Genomic DNA, 21,296 nt, shown 5'->3' on the forward strand with positions numbered 1-21,296 from the left:
GTCGAAAACATTCTCACATTATAACTCTTGAAGGAGTTAAAGCATGTGTGTTTTATTTGAATAATGTTACAAATTTTTGGTCTAAATGGAATTCATTTGGGGTGCAATGTTGAGAATCGTGGTGCAGAAACACAATTTCTCTCAGGTTAGTAATTCAATGAAATATTATGTTGCAGTTTAGCATATCAACTCTTTGAGAAAGTGCTTGGCTCCGGTTAATTGTATCTGTAGGAACAGTTCCACTACTTTTTGGTTTCAGACAAGTTGCCTTATAGGAGAAATGTGCTGGAGGAAACAGCAACATTTTCCACTATTCTGAAGCTGATTTTGAAAACTAGCATAAAATACATGTGATATTCTGTACTTATTGCATTTATGTTGTTTTTCCCAAAACAACAAGGAATTTTGTAGTGATTCATCTTTTAATGTTTATAGTGGTGGAATAATATCAAGTGTGTATATGGGCTGATTTACTCAACTCCTTTTCTTTGATGTGAGTGAGCACAGAATGGTGATGGGACATGTCCAGAACAGTTGTATTGTATACTTGATTTGTGACTGCCATGCATTGCTTGGATTTCTGTATTCAGGGATCTTGAGATGTCATTAGAAGAGATGCATGCTACAGAGTTATTTCTCTATCATTTCAATTGTGTCCTTAGTAGTTGATAGTCTATTTGGAGTTCTTTTGATGTTTGCTTCAGACTGGAATTTGTTTAAGCTTAATCGTGGCAGAGAGAGAAAATTCTAGGTTTTCTAGGTTTTCTAGGGTCTGTCATCTGTGAGTTCTGAAGATATACTAAATGCCTCTGAAAGTCATGATACTGGTAGCAGCTAGAAATTTTAATTTCATTTATAGGGGAGGAGGCAATTCTTTAAACAATAATAGAACCAATAAATTAGGTTACATATTCATTGTCATGTACAGAAGGGAAAAATTGGTAATGTATTTGATCCTGTTGCAGCTGGAAAAGACAAGGAAGATGAAGCTACTTGTCTTTTAGTACTCAGGTTACATATGCTTTGGAGTAAAGTCCTCTAGGGAATTTTAAAAAATGGTGGTGTAACTTCCTTCCAGATTATGCTTAAGAAATTAATGACTCATGTCTTAAACCAGAGATACCAAAATTAACTTTGAAGAAAAGCTCATTTGAAATGAGCTACAATATGAAAATCCTGACATTTATTAGTGTTTAAAGGGTTGAGTTATATCTAAATGCACAGATCTCAAATATAATTTTTCTTTTCTTTTTCTTTGGAGGTCTTCAGAAAATGGGACAAAAGGCCGGACGGCATGCAGAGCAAAGGTTGCTATATCAGGTAAGAGTAATTTAATTATAGAAACTAATTAGCTGGACAGTGTCTTGTAATACAAACTATACAAAAACCCTGTATTTTTAATGTGTTTATGTGGTTCAGAGGCATCAATCCTCTAATGCTGCAAGGGGACTTGTGCTTAAGTTACATGTGGGCTTTTGAAGATCCTACCTTTTATTTCCATTTTACTCACAGAGCATTCCACAGTGGGAAATATTTCTTTTCTGTTTGCTACTTGAATGCATTTCAAAGCTAAATAAGTGTGAGTGTGCTGAAAACTTTTTTTCTCCCCACAATGGCAGACTTTGAAGCAATAGTACAGGGCATGTCTAACAAATTGAGAGCAGAATTATAACTAGTATGCAAATGTTATTTAGACAATGCACATTACATTACTGCAGCAAAGGTATATGGTATGGCTTCAATGCAGGTTAGTAACAAGGATATTTAAGCCCATTTCCAGTGGGCTGTTTTCTAGTCTGTTCTCAAACTTCAGCACTGTGGATTTATTGTTTGGTTTGCCTGTGACAACAGTGGATGTTACTACATTCAGCAGTCCTGTGGCTCTTCTGCCAGCTTTGCTAACAGATCTGTTTGTGCTCCTTGACCTGCTTCATTAAGAATAAGATAGTGCAGAACAGCTCACTACTGAAACTGTTTCAGTTAATTCTGCATATTTTGATATATCTTTAAGCGAGGTAACTTCAAGTAGAAGAAAAGTGATGATCACATGGTTCAATAATGCTTTTTGCCAGCACAGCTGCTTGCAGAATGGGTATCTGTTTTTCCTCCTTATGGTGGTTGAATGAAAGCATCTGTTTGCCTGTCTGTGCTGCGGTTGCACCTTTCTTCAAATTTGGAGAGCTATCTGTAGTGAAGACTTCTGGGTCATATAATGTACTTCTATCTTTAGAAAATCAGAATTTTTTTAAGAACTCTGTTTTTAGTATGAAAAACTTGTTTGGGATATGAAAGATTTAGCTTGTTTCTTTTGATGAAATAAACTGTGGAAGGGTGAAATACACCACTTTGTATTTGGTGCCGTCTGTTAATGATTATGCCCTGTTACTAACACAGTGGCTCTCAAAACTGGAGGTTATGTCCTCAGAAGTGTGACACAGATTGTTGTGAGGAGGAGGGAGAACCAATGCCTCACTGTGCAGTCCAGCCTGGAAGTGCTGGGTGCTGCCATGCCTTGCCCCTCTTCAGATCCTCATGTCAGGAAGCCTGGCCAAGTCCAGTTTACAGCAGAAAAACCTGAACATTGTTCTTGGTCTCTTGCTGATTTATTCTTTCTATAGGTCACCTGTTATTACCTCTTGATTTTCTACCCTCAGTAATCCATCCACTTACAAATTTATTAGCATGTCATAGTAGGTACATGCCAGATGACAATTACCAATAAAACAGGACAATTGGGATCAATTGCAAAAGTTAAGGAAGAGCTATGCAGGACTACTGAGGAATATGCTCCTACAGAAAGCAGCTATGTCAGGTACTGTGTGGGAAGTGCATTCCTTAATCCACAGTTTTTCACACTTCTATAATTTTTACTTATTCCCCGTATTTTTGAATAAATTATGTAATTTTTGTTATTGTACCAATCAATTTTTTTTTGTCAGAAGACAATACCTCAAATGTTGATTAAACAGCATAATCATAATTTAAAGTAATTTTATAAAGGAACCATTGGGTTAAAATTTGATTAGCTGTAGTCTTTGAATGTATCCAGTTTGCATCCACACAGATTTACAGCTAATGGTAACTGAAATTAAGGTGTGCGAAAGTTGATCTTTGGTTTTGATAAATGACAGCTCTTTCAATCCAAGAATGAATTGAAAGCTGATTTACAAGTAACAGGTTAAACTTGTTCCAGGATTGATTGTCTATACCCTGACAATTTTCTGACCAAGGTGTAAATTTTTCAGCTAGCAAGATATTGAAAGTGACATACAGAAGTAATCTTTAATCTAGTACTCTAATTGCTAACAAGGTCTATTGAGCGCATTAAAATGGTCATTCAGAGTTTGCTATGGTTAAACATAGAAGAAGCTTTTATTTGTTTTCACATATGAATGTGGATTTTAGACCTTTGCATTTTTAGGAAAGAAATGTTCTGTGCTTTGTCTCTGACAAAGATTAATACATATATATATTTTATAAGTTTGAGGGAGACTTGAGTAATGATTTTAATGAAACTATTTCTCCTTATTTAAAACCCCCTATTTTTAGAAATGCTTGCTATGCAAATGCATCTTTAGAAGTGAAAGACAGTTTCAGAACATGGTGATGTATTGATTTTTTTAGGAAGTTAGAAGTCTAAAGCTGTATGCTGGCTGTTCACTTGAAAGTTCATTCGTTTTTATGGACACTTAAAAACAGATGAATTTGAAAGTTTTAATATTGAAATAGCTCTTATGAGGTCTCATAATAAAAACTAACTGACATTTGAATTTTTCATTTAACTTTTGAGACAGTGACTATATGTGATTTCCCTCAAATCAACAAGTTTTGTGGGCAAACCCCTGTGGGAATACATGACAATCTGATGCCAAAATACCTGCGGCATTTTGCATCTTAGCATAACGAATGTGGATTTTTCCATCAGCCTCACATGAAGACAACACTGGAGTCAGCAATGCTTCTTTATAACAATATTGAAGATTTTTGTCACAAGACAACTGGGCTCATGCTGTTCACTGCTGCCATCATGTGTCACTTAATATATTGCATATACTTTTAAACAGCACCCTTGTACTTCAGGAACCAGGTTTGGATTTGTAAAACCCTCACAGCATTTGTTTTTTAACAGGGGGCTAATAAAAAACCTTGTCTTACCTATGTCCTTGCAGCTGGAGAAAAATGTCACTTAGTACTGTGTTGAGTTTAATAGATAAAATGGAAAATTTAGTGAAGAAAACACTTTCCTAATATTAAAATGACAGACATGATTTAAAATAATGGTTTTGTAATTGCCTCTCTACTATGATTCTGAAGTAGATGGTTATTTTGGAGTTAAAAGAAAAAAGATTTCTAAATTCTTTATGCTGACTACGACAATTCTCACTGGGAATGTGATTACAAGTCTTATTTTTTCTGTGGTTAGCAAAACAAGACTGAAGTGGTTTTGCAGTATAAGTATCCCAGTCTTTTCATTAAAAAAGAGGAAAGTTTTCCTCTTGCAGTGGGATGAGTGGTTTTCAGCACTAGGCAAGCAGGATTCTGGTTTACATCTATGCATAATAATGGGCTCAGAGAATACCCCTCAGAACTATGTTACACAGCTTCTCTGAAATGTTATTTCAGGTACTTTCAAATGAGATTTAAAATATTGTTTATTCTAGCATAAACAGAAATGATGCTTCGAATTGAACTAATTATTGGATTTTTTTTTTAATCTGGATAACAAACTTGGAATAGTTATTCTGTTCTTTGTGTGGAAGGCCCTGTTACCACCAGAACATCAGAAAAAGGAACAACATGCTTTTTGTAAATTTTTCTGATCACAGATCTACCATATTGACTATAACCTTTTTTCCCTCTTTAGATATTCGAATACCATTAATGTGGAAAGGCTCTGACCACTTCAGCAAAAAAGAAAGTAAGATGTAATGAATTACTCTGATAAGCATTTGCTCATGCCTGTAAATTTAAGCTGAATGAGGAAGTTCATACTCATTTCAACCCCTTTTTTGACCTTTCATTAAATTCCTATTTTATTCTTTGTTGTGTAAATGCTAGTAATTTGAAGTTGCTGGTTGTAGCAAGGTGAGTTAGTTCAAAGTCCTGTTGTTCTGTATTTAAACCCTACTCTCTCTAAAGAATCCATCCGAGGAAGAATTCCAGAGGAAGCAACAGAAAAATGTTGCATTACATGGTTAACTGAGAAACTTCAGATTAAACACATTGTTCTATATCTTGTCTGCACTTGAGAGAGTATATTAGAGGCTGTTTCCAATGAGAAATTTAAATGTAAGTTGACTGTTGGTGTTGAGAGTATTATTGGATAGCCTTCAAGTGCATGCATTTTGCTGTGTCATGGAGATTACTCCTAAATCTGTTCCAGCTGTCACCTGGCATTGATTTCACTTTGATTTTCAATAGGGTCAGAGATGCAAAACATGGCAAAATAGTCTAATCCTATGTAGCACTTTCATAAAATGATACAGACTTTGGATCAAATGTTATTTTTTTATGCAAAGTCAATTTTAGTAAACAAAATTACATTTTTACTAATGTTTTTGAAGTTGCTAGCAGACACTATTCCTGATTGCTTGACTTTTTTTTCTTCTCCTAATAGAGGTAGGCATTTTTTTCCTTTTGTTTATGTTCTACCTATACAGCAGCTTTGATAGGTCAATTGTCATAAAATCCTATGATGAAAATTTCTGGTGGGAAGAATTTGAGAGCAATTCCTTAGAGGTCTGAATTGCCATTTTGTATAGTTTTGTTTACTGGCAGTGTTTAGTATTGTGATGTTCAATGTAATAAAATAATAAAATAAATCTAAAAGCTTTCTCTTCCTTTCTCCAGAATCACAGCGCTATGCAGTGTTTTGTTTGTTCAGAATCGGAGCTGAGATTTTTGATACTGAGGTGACTATTGTGGATGAAGCAATAACAGATATCTGTTTTGAAAATGTGATCATATTGTGAGTATAACTTACTTCTATTGAATGAAGTACAAATATTGCTGTTTTCTTTTGCAGGTGGATGTGATTATGAATAAGATTGGCTGAGGTTTTGCTGTGAGCAAGGGAATCAGTAGAGGCTCTGTTCATTTTAGAAGGTGGAGGATCCCCATCTCTGGATGTTTTTTGTGTACAAAAAGATTGAGTTTTTGTGTACAAAAAGACTGGGTTTTGTGTACAAAATTATGCTGGTCATAGATGTGCCAGTTGATCTGTACTTCTTTTTATTTTTGCCCTGCTGAAGCATTTTTCTTTTTATATAAAGAGGTAAACAAACTTGCATCTCAAGGACAGCATTAAATTAATGCTAAAACCCAAAAGCATTGTGATAATATAGGTGTAAATGTTGCACCCAGTGTTTCATTGTTATCCTGTCCAGGAGGTTACAGTTTCTTTCCTCGTGTAACACCTCATGTCTGTTACACCTACCTGAGCTTGTGCTTGACTCCACTCCCTGCCTTTATCTTTTATGTCAACAATTTAGAGTCTATCTCCTGAGGAAGACTGACTGGAAAACTAGAACTACCAAAAGCTTTAAATCAAGATCCTGAAAACTGAGTTTAAATCAAACCAGAGGATGCAGCAGTAGGTAGTTAAGTTGTAAATGACAGATTTTATGAGATAGCATTTTTTTCCAGTAATTTGAAGGGAATGGGGTGCAGCTAAGATATCTTTAAACCAGTTCAATCTGCTTTAGGACCATAGGCAGGGATAGGTTTTCAATCATGTGACTTTTCTAACAGTAACAGTAGAGGGCAGATTTAAGTGTGTTTAAATGTCTTGCCTGTGTATTTCCATAACGTGTGTGGTTTTTTTCCATTTTTAACCTAAATGTTGAATTTCCTGTTTGTAATTGTTTATACTGCAATTATCCATCTCATGACCTGAATGCTGAGTTACTGCTGAGTACTCTAGACCTTAATTCCATATTAATGTATATCTGTGCCTGAATTTTATGGCATACTTCACTTGATTAGAAATACATTTTTTAATCTATAAAGTAGCAGCAGCATTCCTTGGCTCCATACACAGTTTATTAACAAATGCTCTGAAATTTTCTCCTCCCCCACTCCAGTGATGAAGCAAGCCCAGATTTCCAGGTGAAGGTTGAATTGTATAGCTGCTGTACAGAGGAGTCTTTATATATAACAAACACTCCTAAGAAACTGGCAAAGAAACTTAAAACGTCCCTCAGCAAAGCTACAGGGAAGAAACTCAAAGTTGCTCTGGATGAAGACAGCACTGAACCCCTTTTGCCTGCTGACCCAGTCATCCAGTAAGCCACATATATTGATGTTCTGGTTTTATAGCTTTTAAAATAGAAATAGGCCAAATATAATTGTAAATTTTTGGCAAACTGCCAAGAAACTGTGTTTTTTCTTTTTTCTCTACTTGCCCAAGTGGAAAAAAGCTTACATTTTAAATAGGAAATGAGCAAGTAGGTGTGAATTCCAGCCGTGTTGCTGAGCCTTGGGACCTGGTTCTGATTGTGAAACACACAAGCAGCCTTTATCTTTGTGCTCCACAGCCAGCCAGCTGGTAAATCCACTGTTCTTTGCAAACTCCGTAATATTTTTAGTTTGATCTCTAGAAGTCAGGTTTGTAAGGTTTCTGTCCATCTACCTCTCCTCCTACCCCTTCCCCATTTACTTCCTCCCCTATACTATTTTTTGCACCTAGCCAGTGTTGTTCATACTTGACAGGTAGATATGTGTAAAAATTACAAGTTGTGTGAAATAGGAAAAGGTGTGTATGTAGGCAAGAGAAACCACTCCTGTACCCTCTTCCCTAATTCCACTTGCCAGCTTTTCAGTAAAACTCTGCACTGCCAAAGGCACTTTATGGTTACAGGCTACTTAACAGGGGAATTGACATTTCTGAATTGACTTTAGCACGTAACATTTTAAAATAACTTACTGGTTTTTAGTGTTCATAGGCATAAGTGCTTTTCCAAACAACTAACCTGTTTCCTTTTAAAAATTAACTGCCTACTAATATTTTCCAGCTACTTAAATTTAATTGGGATTTAAGCGGGCCAAATACCTAATTTGCAAATATTAATAGCATTGGTTTATTTTATTTATTTATATTTTTTAGAAATCAGTTTTCTCAAGGAATTCCTTTTTTTGGCAGCTGACAGTAAAAATCAATGTTTGATTCTTGGTAGTTGTTGAGTCTAGTCTTAATCTAGCTTCATATATCTATTTGCTGGAATTTTAAAGGGAAACATTCAAGCATATTCTATCTTTGTTGAACTGATATAACTGTAAACTGATTTTACTGTTTAGCTCAAAGATAGACATCCAAGAAATCTTATCCACAGAGCAAAACGAATTTGATCACTAACTTTCCAATGGATTCCGCCTAATGACAATGTATTTTTCAGTCTGCAACATGTCAGGTGGCTGTGCTTTCCAGCAGCTTCAGCTGGGCCATGAGATACTATCATTAGACACAGTTTGAATCAGACATAACCACTGGCTTCTTTGCTTCAATTTAGATTGCCTGTCTTTCAAGGGAGAAGCACCAGTAGACAATTTAAACAGCTGCCTCCTCTCTTGGGTTTTGCTTTTGTTTTTTCAATTGAATTTTCCTTCCTTCCATCTTGGAAGTTTGTTGTTTCCACTGTAGATAATCATCTAACAGTGACTACTACATTCTTAACACAATTAAATGAACAATGAAGTGTTAAATGATGGCATTACTGGGTGAGTAAAATAGTTGTTTGGAAAGAAATGGATTCTTTTAGGCAGAAAATAAGTTGTCAGGTTTTTTTTATATGTTCCCCCTTGGATTTATATTAGTTAGACCTTAGTATGTAGCTCTTATAAGAGGGAAGAGACTGCAAGATTTCAAGGGATCTTTAAAGTATTCCCAGAGGGTTTTACCAGTCCAACAGGAGAAATTAAACTACAACCAGAAAGTGAACTTTCTATATTATGCGAACACCTTTTCTCTGTAGATTTCATTTGTACAAGCCTTTTTCTTTTCAGTGCACACAAGTGAAATTCTCCATTTTCCAAAACCTCTGTGATACCTCTGTTTCAAAGTTCTTGGCTTAGAAATCTCTCTGGTTAGTGAGGAAATTGCCAGACTTGGAACTTCTTGAAAAAGCTTAGTGACAAAGGGCTTGATTAGTTTCTTAAGCTGGTTATTTAAATTATACTGATATTGTCTCTTAATTACCCCTCATTTAGTTTCTATGCAGTCTTTTGCCTGCTTAGTTTTTCAATTTTAGCTTAAATATTATTTATTTCCTTTTTACATTTTTCATAGAAGAAAAAAATTTCAGTGCAGTTTTACTACTAAATTCCAGTGTATCTGGGTTGCTCTTTAAATAAATCCCTGGGGAGTCTCCCTCAAGTACCTGTTTATTCATTTGCAGAACTGGCCTACACATGCTGGTTGTTGTTTGATGTACTGTCCTACACTGGGCTGAAGGTGAAGCAGTTTCAGTGTCCTATATTTGATTTGGCAAATCCCCAGTGTTATTTTGCTGGAAGTTCACAGTCTAATCTGGTGGCCTCACTTTTATGGCTGGGCACTTGTTAGCACCTGAAGGTTCTATTTGGTTTTACCCTCTATTATTTAAGATCTGATTGAAAGGTCAACATATTAAATTTTTTTTTTTTTTTTCCTCACAAGTCTTCCACTTACTCCTTTACTCACATTGAATGAACAAACTAAGACTGGGATTTCTAACATTGGGTTTAATATTCAGGAACAGATTCTGGAACTGAAGATGTCTTAATTAGCATACATTGATAGAGTGTTATAGTTACAACTGGGTCTGTGTGGAAACTTCAGTGCCTCTGTCTCTTGATCAGTAAACAGATCTAACAATGAGTCTTTGCCACAGACATGTTGTGGAGATGAGCTGTTGGTTTGGTGTTTTTTTTTTTTTTTAATGAAGTTGTTATATGGAAAAATACTACAGATATGCAAAGTACTGAATAAGATGCAGCAGGCAGATTATTCTTTGTTATACAAAGAAACTGCCATTTGAGGCAGTTAGCTAATTCTCTGAAATGCAAAGGAAAAACAAAGTCAATAATCCTGATCAGACAGTTGAATCTTAAAAAATATCTGTAGATAATTTTTTTCTAAATTATACTGCAGCTGCCTTAAAGGAATGACTTGTATTTTGGAATGAAAATGTTATTGTGAAGCATATTTTAAAAGTGAAATAGCTTTTTTTTTGGCAAGGATGTTGTGGTAATTAGTCACACTTTAGGGAAAAAAAAGTAAGTTTAGAATCAGCACAGCAGTTTTATCTGTGAGAAGAAACTGAACTTTTTGGTACAGTTTAAACAGAATGGTAATGCATTGCTCAACTGCATGGTCAAACATAATCAGTGGAGAATCTTTTGTTAGGAACAGTTTAGCAGGAAATATACACAAATGCTGATGAGTTTTTGTTCAGATTGCCCTCTTGAAATGCTTCATAGCTGTGGTTTTTCACCCAGGATGCCTATATTGTATTTTTGTCTTTGTTCCCTGGAGACATATGCAGCAGACTTCCCTCTAAACTTCCTACTTTTCCTCCTTTCATTAGGGTTAGAGAGAGGTAGATATTCTCCTTGTTTATCTGAAGAACCAAAGGTCTGAAAACTGTATGTTCCCACTGTGCTAGTAAGAAAAATGAAATTTTAAAAACACTCAAGATGGAAAACTATTCTTTGTGATCTTAGCTCAACACTGTCTTTTCAGCTTTTACACAACTAAGCTTTCTTATGTTCTACTGAGGATATTTTAAGGATCTTATGCTAGATTCTGTTAGGGAGAGTAGTCAGTGATTTGGAGGGGTTTGTTTTCTTGTGAACTTTGTTCTAACTGCCATTAGCCAGGTGGAATTCTTACTGCATTGCTGGACTGTAAATCTGTTACTTGGTCTGATGAGTATTTTAGAGAAAACATTAAATGTACTAAATTTGTACCAGTTTATTCCAAGAATCACATTCCACAATTGCACTGTGCTGAATTGCAAGAGTGATACTTTTTTCCCCCTAGGCAAAATACAAAACTAAGATAAAAGATTCTGAAACCTCTGAGTCCAGTAATTGAAAAAAAATCCTTTCTGCTACAAAACTGACCATAGGATTTCTGTACAGATTTCTGCCTGTGAAAAATCAATCTATTAGATTCTATTATATATATATATAAGCAACTGGTTTGTAAAGTGTAGTCTGCATAGGCAAAGCAGAAAGCAGAGCACCATGGAGAAGCAGTATAATGCCTTTTAATTTTTAACCTGTATTTTCAGATAAAGTTTGTCATCAGTTGTTCTATTAACTTCAGGATTTTTTTTAACCTCTTACCAAATCTAATTGCTTTAGGCCTAGGAATAAAAGCTGTAAAACTATTGACTTGGTGTCTGAGTAGAGGAGAGAGGTGCTTTGAGCATCCAGAGAGTGGAGGGTTTGGATAGCACAGCCTTTATGCCTGTGTTTGGCTGCTGCTGGCTCTTGAGGAAGCACAAGCCCAGCTTGTAGGCAGTGACCACATGAGAAATCTCCTGGCCAGCAGCTCCCCAGAGAGGAGGCAACAGAAAGTGTTGCAATGAATGATGGCATGGAAGTTGTGGGGTGGGAGGTACACACATGGAGGCAGGAGATAAGGATCTAGGAAGGAGAGGAACGGACTATGGAGCAGTGGTTGTTTGCAAGGAGAGCCAGAGGTACAGAAGTTGTGTGGGAAGAGGTTGGAGGTGGCCATCTGTGGTCACTGACAGGGACTGCTGTGCACCTTGGTGTTTCCTTGTACCCAAATGTGGTCTCTCAGGTGTGTCTAGACTCCCTTTAATTACTGTGTGAACAGCATGAAGCAGAAGTGTCCTGAATGTGCCTTTTCTTTCACATTTAGTGGAGCAAAGTACAGTTTGCTAGCATACACCACTTTGGGGCTGGAAAGTGCTGAGGACAATTTCAGGACCCACAACCTTACCATTACAGGAAATGGTAAGTACATATGGTATCAATTTAAGGAAATAAAAAACCAATAACATTTTGCATTAAACTCTTGTAAACTAAAGAGTTTAAAGAGATTATTTTTCTTGATACTCAATACAGAACAACTTTAATAAAATATTTAGCGGCTCTAAACCAGGCATCTGTACACAGCTGAATAAACTATAACTTGAGTAAAATTTCAAGTCCAGATGAAAATTTAATTATTTTGGGAGTTTCTTCTGTCATTTGCATCTCTGTCTTATGCGAGTTGTAGTTATATACAAATTATTTCCCCTTCTTCACAACCAGGGAAGGATATCAGAATGAAGAACAGCTTGTTCCTCTATAGTCAGAAGGAAGCAAGAAAAATTCCTTCAGTTTGGCAAGATTGTTTGAGGCCCAGATCTAGTGCAGGACTTAGGTGTGTGTGCTTGCAGTCTGTGCTGGCTGCTGTCCTTCAGCTCTGGGGCAGCACAAGCTAGGAGCAGTCAGCCTGGATACTGACACTGTGGGACTGATTATGCTGCAACTGATGGTGGTATTTTCACTTTCTGGTACTTCGTCCATTATTTTCTGCAAGGATAGCCCCTCCCACGAGCTGTCCTCTGACTGTTAACTTAAAGCATGGGACTTTCACTGTTGCTTCTGGGAACGTAAATCATTTACTGGAGTGAACTTGACCTCAAAGGGAATTTCCTTCTTCATGTTTCACTAATTTTGAATAAGTACAGATCTGAAGATTTATGGGGCATTTACTTCTTGAAATGTTGGATGAATAATTCTGAATACCTTCAATATTTGTAAGCCTTTCCTTATTAGTACTTAATATTCTTTCTTCTTAAAGTTCCTTTTTCTGACATTTACATAATTTAGTCTGGTGAGAAAGGACATACCTGGGTATTTTGATTCATTACAAGCACTTCTGAACCTTGACCAAAGACAGAGTCACATTAATGGACCATTGTATTACCACTTGTAATTACAGAAGAGAGAGCCTATTGCATGGCAGAGCTGAGCGATTCCAATTCATTAGAAACTCCTTAGAACCCTAAATGCTCTTCCAGTGCTGAAGGCAAAAGTAGGTACAAATTCCAAGCCTTCCTAAAACAATCTGAAGCAAAGTACTCATGTATAAATGTAGCTGTGTGCCACAATGGGATGGGCTCAGGGATCAAACTAGATGAGAGGGCTGGTGTACTTACCTTTCAAAGAGTTCATAGCTCTGAAATGAGTTACATTTTATGTAAGAGCAACTCATTTTTGCAGAATGATATTGCCACTTTCACCTGAAATTATTTTGGAGTTTAGTACTGTTTTTCAATTAAAAATCATTTCCCGAAGGCTAAAAATCAGTTTTAATCTAATCCTACAGGATTTACTTAAAATACAAAAATATGCTTATTTACATGCATGATCTCAATATAAAAACAGATGTAGAAAGTTCAGCTGTATGTTTAGGGAAATTGTTCAGAACTGAGTGTTTGTCTGTCTTTTGCCTTTTTCTTTCCCCCAGAGGAATCCTCTTTTTGGCTACCCCTATATGGAAACATGTGTTGCCGTTTAGTTGTCCAGCCCTCCTGCATGGCCAGGGATATGATGGCAGGATTTCTTAATCAGCAGGTAAGAAGGACCTTACTTGTGTTTGCATCCTGGGCTGTTAATAGCTGTCACTAAGAGTCAATTGTTAAAACATTTACTTTTACCTGAAGTGGTGTATTGAGAACTCTTGGTTTTTACCTGTTCTGCCTAGGGCAAAGGGGAAACTCTCCATGGCTGCATTCATAAAAGGTGCCTTCAGTGGCTGAGCATGGAGAAATCAATCTTTCCTTGGCATGAATGATGTAGACTGTTAGTAAGGATCAAGTACAACTCTTGTTTCAGAGTTGGTTTGCAGTGGTACTTTACAGCATCAGTCCTAATAGTCCTGTGACTCTCATCCTTGTACATACCCCTTGTTGTGCTGACACAAGAGTTCCTATCACAGCATGGTAAAGCAGGTGAACCAAGCCATATTTAAACTCATCCCTTCAGAAATTATTCATGTGAATTCACTTTACTTCTCTGTTTTAGTTTGTTGCACAGCTAGGCATATGAGAAGGTGACAGTGGAGGACTAGAGAGTCTGGGTCATTTTTCAGGAGTACTGAATTACAGGCTTTAAACTGGTTTTGAAACTCTTATGGTTTTATGAAAGCTGTTCAGAAAATTCATTTGAGAAAGTGCAAATTCTAGACAAATGTCTTTAGTTGACATTTGTTGAATATACTGTGTATTTCCAAAGTGAAGTACTCTTTTTATTTTTATTATTGTGCCATTGCTGTAGCTAATAAAGGTGCTTTCTTATTTTACGTTCGACACCAAACCAAATCTAGATTTCATTCTGTGTGAAAGAGCAGATTCTCTACCATTAGTGTCATGGGACAAGTCTGCAAAAACTGTAAAACACAGAAGACATTTAAAGTACTGCTAACTGATATCAGAAATCAGTTACTGAAGGTCTTTGTTGGAGGAATGATTTTTTTGTGACTAAGTTTTGATCATTCAGGGCTCATATGGGTACACCATGGGTGACTATTTCTCCCCCTTAGCAAATGGTAGGAGGTCTAACAAGCTGGAGGAGGCTGTATTGCATACTGAGAGGTGGCAAACTCCTTTGTTATTACTCACCAGAAGAAATTGAAGCTAAAGTGGAGCCAGCATTGACCGTTTCCATCAACAAGGTAAAATTGGATGTATGGGGATTTTTTTTTTCATTTGTTGGGGCTGAAAATTTTATTTTATGATTGTGGGGTTCTTTTTGGTTTAAGAAATATGTGTGGTCATTTGGGCTCTAAGCTGCTGGTGTGCAGAGTGCTTTGTAGGTAGAATGAAGGTGGGATGTACTTCAGTGGAATTTGCAGTCCTGCAGCAGGAACATAACATGCCTTTGCTGTGGATGTAAATCCCTTCTATTGCATTAGACTGGTTAGCATAGAGGCAAAAAGGAGGGAGGTTTTCTATAGGAAAAGTAATAACCTTTTATATGACAGTTCTGTAAGACAGCCCTTGGAAATGTATTGCTTACAGTCCCTTACCAATGCTCTGGTAGACTTTTGTCCTCAGCAAATTGAAATTCCAGCAAAAGCTTTTTTGTTGTTATGTGTTATTTGGCCACAGTCTTAAGTAGAAGGAGAAATGGAAAAATTTTTGAAATATTTTAGTACCTTAAAATAAGCTGCTTTTCTTAATGCTAGTTTTGTCCAGAGCACAATAATTTTGGAAGCTCTGTTCTCCAGGATGGCATTATTGCATTTGGGGCCCAGCCACTTGTTCAGCTGCTGCTCTGCCTTGTGCCAGGCAGGCACAGGGCAGCTGATGGAGCAGTTGCACAGGCAACTTGTGGGAGTCAAAGTTAGTTTGTCTGCAGGGCAGGAGGAGGCTTGGCTTCAACTATGTTTCCCTTTAATCAATTCCCTTACCCAGCTCATTACATGGCTGCACAAATGCTTGTGTGGTACATGATGGGGCATGGGGTGACTAAGGATGCTTCTTACAGCAGCAGAATCAGCTTTTGATGCCTTGAGTGTTCCTGGGAGAGATGACTGCATTCTCGTTCAGAGTGAGACTGCTATAGAATCCAAATATTTAAATGGGTCATAACAATGTGACCTGTTTGTGTTAGGATGGGTTGTTTTTTTTTAAATTGCTAAGATTTAAATTGATTCCTTAAATAAAATTACTTTTCTAGTCTTATTTTTTCTTCTAACTGTTCATACATTTACATTAAATAAATATTTATACTGTGATATATATTTAAGTAGGTTTACTTCTTCAGTCAGTTTCAATTTCACCAGACAGCCTCTGCCATAATTGTTTTCCAGCTGCTCACAGTATCAGTTAAGAAATGGTAAACTTTAGTAAATTATAGAATGACTAAGTCATTCTAGAACATGACAGGAATATTTTTTTAATTATCCATCAGGCTGCCTCATAGCTTTCCTTGGAGTTCTCTGTTTTTGTCTAAATCCTAATTTTACTTTTCCTTTTAAAATAACTATTTTATACTAACATATTTGGCTCCTTCGAGTAATCAATACACTTAGAACCTAAAATTCATCTTGATAAGCTTTGATGAGAGACCGTCCTTATTTTTGCAGAGTATCCTTAAAGTTAACATTTAAAAGGTACATGATTTATGTTTCTTACACCATTTTACAAAAATGTCAGGCTGCTGGAGAATGACTGTGAATTCTTCTTCAATTGAAATTAAGACAAAAAAGAAAGTGCAATTGAAAACATATTTGGATCCTTTACTACTTAAATAGTTTCTCTTGAAAATAATTTAATGCCTGATATTTTTGATTCCTTTGTTATGAAATTACTCTTACAGATTAAATGAAAGCAGACTAATCATATGGGCTTGTCTGCTACATGCTGTTATAGAAACAACAATTTCAAAGTGACATCAACTCTAGACATTCTAACTAAAATCTCTTCAGGTTGCATATATGGCATTTTCATTTGTAATGTGAAGCTGATCCTTTACATGTAATTTAAATATACTTTCTGAGAAGTAGTGAAATCATCTGGATTTATGAGAAATTCTCTGGAAAATCTTCACACGATAGCTGTATTTCCCATTCCCTTTGAATTGAGACTTGAAGAAGCCATTAAGACTGACAAAGTCATTACTTCAACTTTAGATTACTTCACTGCTACTGCTCTTGAGCAAGAATGGTTCTGCAGTTCCCATTATGCAAGTGCTACTGTTATTGTTCCAGCTAAATGTGATTATAACACATTATATTGCACAACTAAGTAGAAAAAGAGAAATGTTATTTTCTGTAGCAAAGAAAATTTACTGGAATCCAATTTGAAGAAATATCCTTTATAGGCTAGTTCCTGAATTTTTTTCGAGTTTTCTTTAGTTTGTAATGAAAAATAAAGGCCTTGCCTACATGTAATAGCTTAGCAAATTGGTGCATGTGCCAGCAATTCACGTTAATTGCTCAGTGTTTGGAATACATAATTTACTGTGTTTGGTTCATAGATTATAAAACTTTTGTGCCATGGGTTCATGAAGCTTGAGGGATTCTGGGATCTTGCTTCAAATTACTGTAGTGCCATGATTTCCTTTCGGGCATCAGCCAGTGGCCATGAGGATGTTACATTAGTACAAGCTCACAAAACAAGGGAGGGACAAATTATTAGCTGATAGACTGAATTTGGTCTTCTGCATTAATGTAATTGGAAGCCATAGTTTGAAATGTAACCATTTTTCCCTACTTGCCTAAAACAAACTTCATGGAAATTATTAATATCACAACAGAAACCAATGCATGTATAGGTTATACTTGTTTCCAGTGTTGTACTGATTTTCAGTTTGGTTTTCTTTTTTAAACATGAAGGAAGTTTGTTATATGTGATTTGATTTGCTTAATCTTAAAATGGATACACAGAACTGGGTCTCTAGGTAATTCAATATTTTTAAGAACTGTAATTTGTTTTGATGGCCTAAAATGGTCTTTATAACCAGTATTTCTTAGTGCAACTGGCTTATCAGGAAAATGTTGCATCTCAGTAATAAAAAAGTTCTCTCTATCTCTAGCTTAAAATATGAGATTTTGTAGTGGTTGTGGTTCAACAATTAGAGATTTCCTGGCCAATGCACTAATTTATGTGGTGGATCTAGTGCTGGCCAAATCGCCACTGTACACACCAGAATTGTTCACTCATTTGCTGCTGTGAGATAGGATTAGAAGGAAGGCAAAGCAGGCTCAAACTTTAAAGGGTATAGAGAAGAACTTTATTAACAGGACTAAAAGAAAAAAAAAGTATCAGAATTGAACCTTCAGAACACTTCTCCTCCCCCCTACACCTTCTTTTCTTTCCCACTGACAATGTACAGAAACAATCTCTAAAATAGTCTTTGTCCAGTTCACTTAGGGAGAGGAGTCTCTCTTGTCATGCTATGGAGACTTGCCACAAGAAAACAGTTTTCTCTTGACTTTGAATTTTCAGGAATAGCAGCCACCCAGAAATCTGCTATCACAAGGTCTCTCCCATTTTTACAGCCTTCCCACAGCTGCCCTTATGGGCCATGTCAATTTATGGGGTACTATTTTAAGGATGAGCTGTTCAAAACAAAGGTTCTCTGTCTTTGACATCATTTCTAGGAACAGAGGTCTTCTTCCCTGGGGGCAAAGGGTGTTCATCACTCTTCTCTCTCTCTGTTCAGACTTCTCATGAAATTGTAGCTACTTCAGCATCTGCTTGGTTTAGCATAGATGCCTTTGCTGGAAGCAAAAGAGGGACTCGCAGGGTTTTTTGTCTTTACTTGTGTGTTCTAAAAGGTGCATCTAACTTTTTAATTGGTGTAACAATGTGTCAATATTAAAAATCAGCCGCTGATTAGTTTTTTGTCAAGTCTAAAGGAAGCTGCCAAAGTCCTTACAGGGAATTATTTCTGGTTTCTTTCCTTCCTTACCAAGAAATAAATTAATACAAAACCAGCACAGTTTTCCAGAGAGGTATTATCAGACAAAGAGATTTTATCTGTGGGGAGAAATATAGAATAAGGTTGGTATTTACAATTACCATATATTTTTCCCTTTTAGTCTTTCCCCATCTTCAAGAAACAATCTTTTCATAAGAAATGGCTTCAGCTTCCTTAGAAGAGTCACTTGAGTTCAGAATTCAATTGTTTTCCTATTGCCATCCACCAATTGTTCTGATTTTTACAACTGCTACAGCAGAGGTGGTTCACTTTTTTTATAAGACTGGGAAAGATATTATTGCAACATGGTAAATTAAAACACTTTTTGTTAGGTTTTTTGGGGGTATTTTTTCTGCTTATTTTGTTTTAGTTTTATTTTTAATAACTTTTTATTGCTTTGGGTTTTGTTTTTATTAAGTGGAATTCAGCATGTCGTGTAATTCACCCAAGCTTGACAAATTCATCAGCCCATTGCTGTCATGCCATCTTGTATAACTGCTCAAATATTCAAGTATCAGATATAGACTGTTGCTTGAGGATTTATCTCCTTTGAATAATACCACAGTTGTGGGATAAAACCTGCAGCAAACATCATTAAATATGCTTGTGTGTATGGTATGCTTGAAGTTCTTACCTGTCAAATGTTAATCTATTTGATTTCATTTTTTTGCTGGTATCTATGGTTACCTGAGTTAATGGGATATAGACCACTGACGGATGAATTACTTCATCTCCTATTTTTAGACAGAAGAATTTAAATGAGCATATCCATCAGATATGCTACAAGCATTTGTTGGTATTTAAAATAGTTACTTCAGTAACTATTTGAAATCTGGAGAATGGTCTGTAGAATAACTTTTCTTTTTCTGAGTATTGAAATTAGGCTTATCCCCTTGAGATCCCATGCATAAACTTAATTTCTGTAGGTGTATGTTTAATGTCTTTAGCAGATATTTGACATTTGGTTGAGTTGAGCAAAAGTGAACTGGCTGTTCTGACCCCACTGTATTTTGAGGAACCACCTTTGTAGTCAGATTCACTGTCCATCCAGACAGGAGACGTTGGAACACAGCCCTGGCTGTGATTTCCTTCAAATCCTGGGCACTGCCCATGCCAGGAATACCTGTGTGGCACGCTGCTGTGGCTGCTACTTGTTCAGTCAGGTCAAGTTGCATGTGCAAAGGGCTTCTGCTTTACTTCTGTAAATAAAGTGATGTTAATTGTTTTAATTTGCTCATCATGTTGTGATGAGTAGCAGTGTTGACCAGTTGTGTTCTGGAGTTCTTTTAGTTGTGTTTTAGCTAGAATTAAAGCTTTTAGTGTTTTACACACACAAGAAATCACCGAGTTAGGGACAAGTGGGTTTTTTTTTATTGTAGTAATGCCATAACAAAGAAGGTAAATACTCTGAAAATACCACTGGATCTAGTCTGGAGCAATTGAACTATGTTCCTGAACAGAAGGAGAAACCTTGCCTCTAACAGTGCTGCTGTGTAATCTGAGAGCTTTTCTAATTCTAGCTGAGGAGATTTTATAGACTAGTGATATACTTCTTAGATATTTATACACATTTAATTCTTTCTATGTAGCTCTGCCTAATTCAGTTTAAACTGGAATGTCTATTTTTAAATGGGAAATAGGTTTTTTTTTTTCCTATTAGAGCAAAATCTTGTTGTAGTAGAAATGTATGGCTTACTGCTGCAAATGTTCCTTTAAAGATGATCTAGGTAAGTTTATTTGTAGTTTTCCTGTCACTGTTAATTACTGTGAATGTCCTGATGCACTAAGATGAACATTAAATGGATACAAGTTTACAATGCAGTGGGCAAACATTGGCCCACTGAAGTGCAGTAGGAGGTGTAAATAGTAGCTGTAGTAGTGTGGTTGTCCTTCTGAATCGTTTGGAGAAAAGGAACTGCTTGCTGTTATTATAGATTATTCACTAAGCTGCTGTGGAGAAGAGTGAGCAGTGTGAGGTGAGGTGGTGAAGGTAGAGGGAGGGGAAACACAGAATTACAGTATATTCTGTAATTCAGAACTGAACTGCGATAATTGTGCTTTATTCCCTTTTTTTTCAAGCTTAATGCCGTTTTAATAATTTTATGAGAAAACATTTTTACAATCAGTTCCTGACATTAGTTCATCTCCTTTTTTTTTTATTGGGTATTAATCTGAAGTAAACAAAAATCCAAATTCTACCTTCCTTATGATGCTGTTAGCCATAAGTTGATGCCAGTGTGAAGCAATAAGTCATTACCAGAGTTTGTTTTTCGTAGGAAACCAGGATTCGAGCTGTGGATAAGGACTCCAAGAGAAGCACTAATAACTTCTCTGTTATCAATCCCGTGTCTGGCGAGGGTCTGACGCAACATTTTGCTACTGACAGTAGGGATGAACTTCATAAGTGGATGGAGGCTTTCTGGCAGCACTTTTATGATCTGAGTAAGTAAGCAGGCAGTGCTGGCAGTGTGCCCTCTGAATGGGGCATTATGTAACATCAAAGGGATCTTTGAGCAGTTTGAATTGGAATTGCCTCATAAGCCTTTGTTTGCAAGAATGAAATAGAAATATGTTCTCTGGCATAATACTGAGTGGTGGTCTAAGTCGTTGGAAGGCAAATATTTGACTAAACCAAAGTCCATGTGTTCCTACAGGAGACCAGAGGCAGAATATGTCCATCAATCTCAAAAAGACTTGTTTGTTTAAGCAGTGTTCTAGATAATGTTTTTAAGGACTATTAAATTCTCACAATCTCTTCCTCCTTCCCACTGTAGTGGGAAGAGTCCACCTCTGCCTGTGCACCCTACCAGTGGTGTGTTGGTTTGGTGAGATCCTGCAAGTGTGAAACCTTAGTATGGAAGTCTTAG

General features: G+C 36.4%; 1 protein-coding gene across 1 annotated transcript in view; it reads left to right on the forward strand.

Annotated features, from left to right (window-relative positions):
* RTKN2 (rhotekin 2) overlaps positions 1-21,296 on the forward strand; it is a 33,081-nt gene that overhangs the window by 3,522 nt on the left and 8,263 nt on the right. The window contains 8 exon segments of the mRNA XM_079312724.1: positions 1,262-1,320; positions 4,865-4,918; positions 5,851-5,968; positions 7,083-7,283; positions 11,870-11,964; positions 13,469-13,575; positions 14,543-14,674; positions 20,706-20,871. Coding sequence (XP_079168850.1) covers positions 1,262-1,320; positions 4,865-4,918; positions 5,851-5,968; positions 7,083-7,283; positions 11,870-11,964; positions 13,469-13,575; positions 14,543-14,674; positions 20,706-20,871 — 932 coding nt within the window.

Source organism: Erithacus rubecula (assembly GCF_903797595.1).
Source record: "Erithacus rubecula genome assembly, chromosome: 9".
Lineage (NCBI taxonomy): Eukaryota > Metazoa > Chordata > Aves > Passeriformes > Muscicapidae > Erithacus > Erithacus rubecula.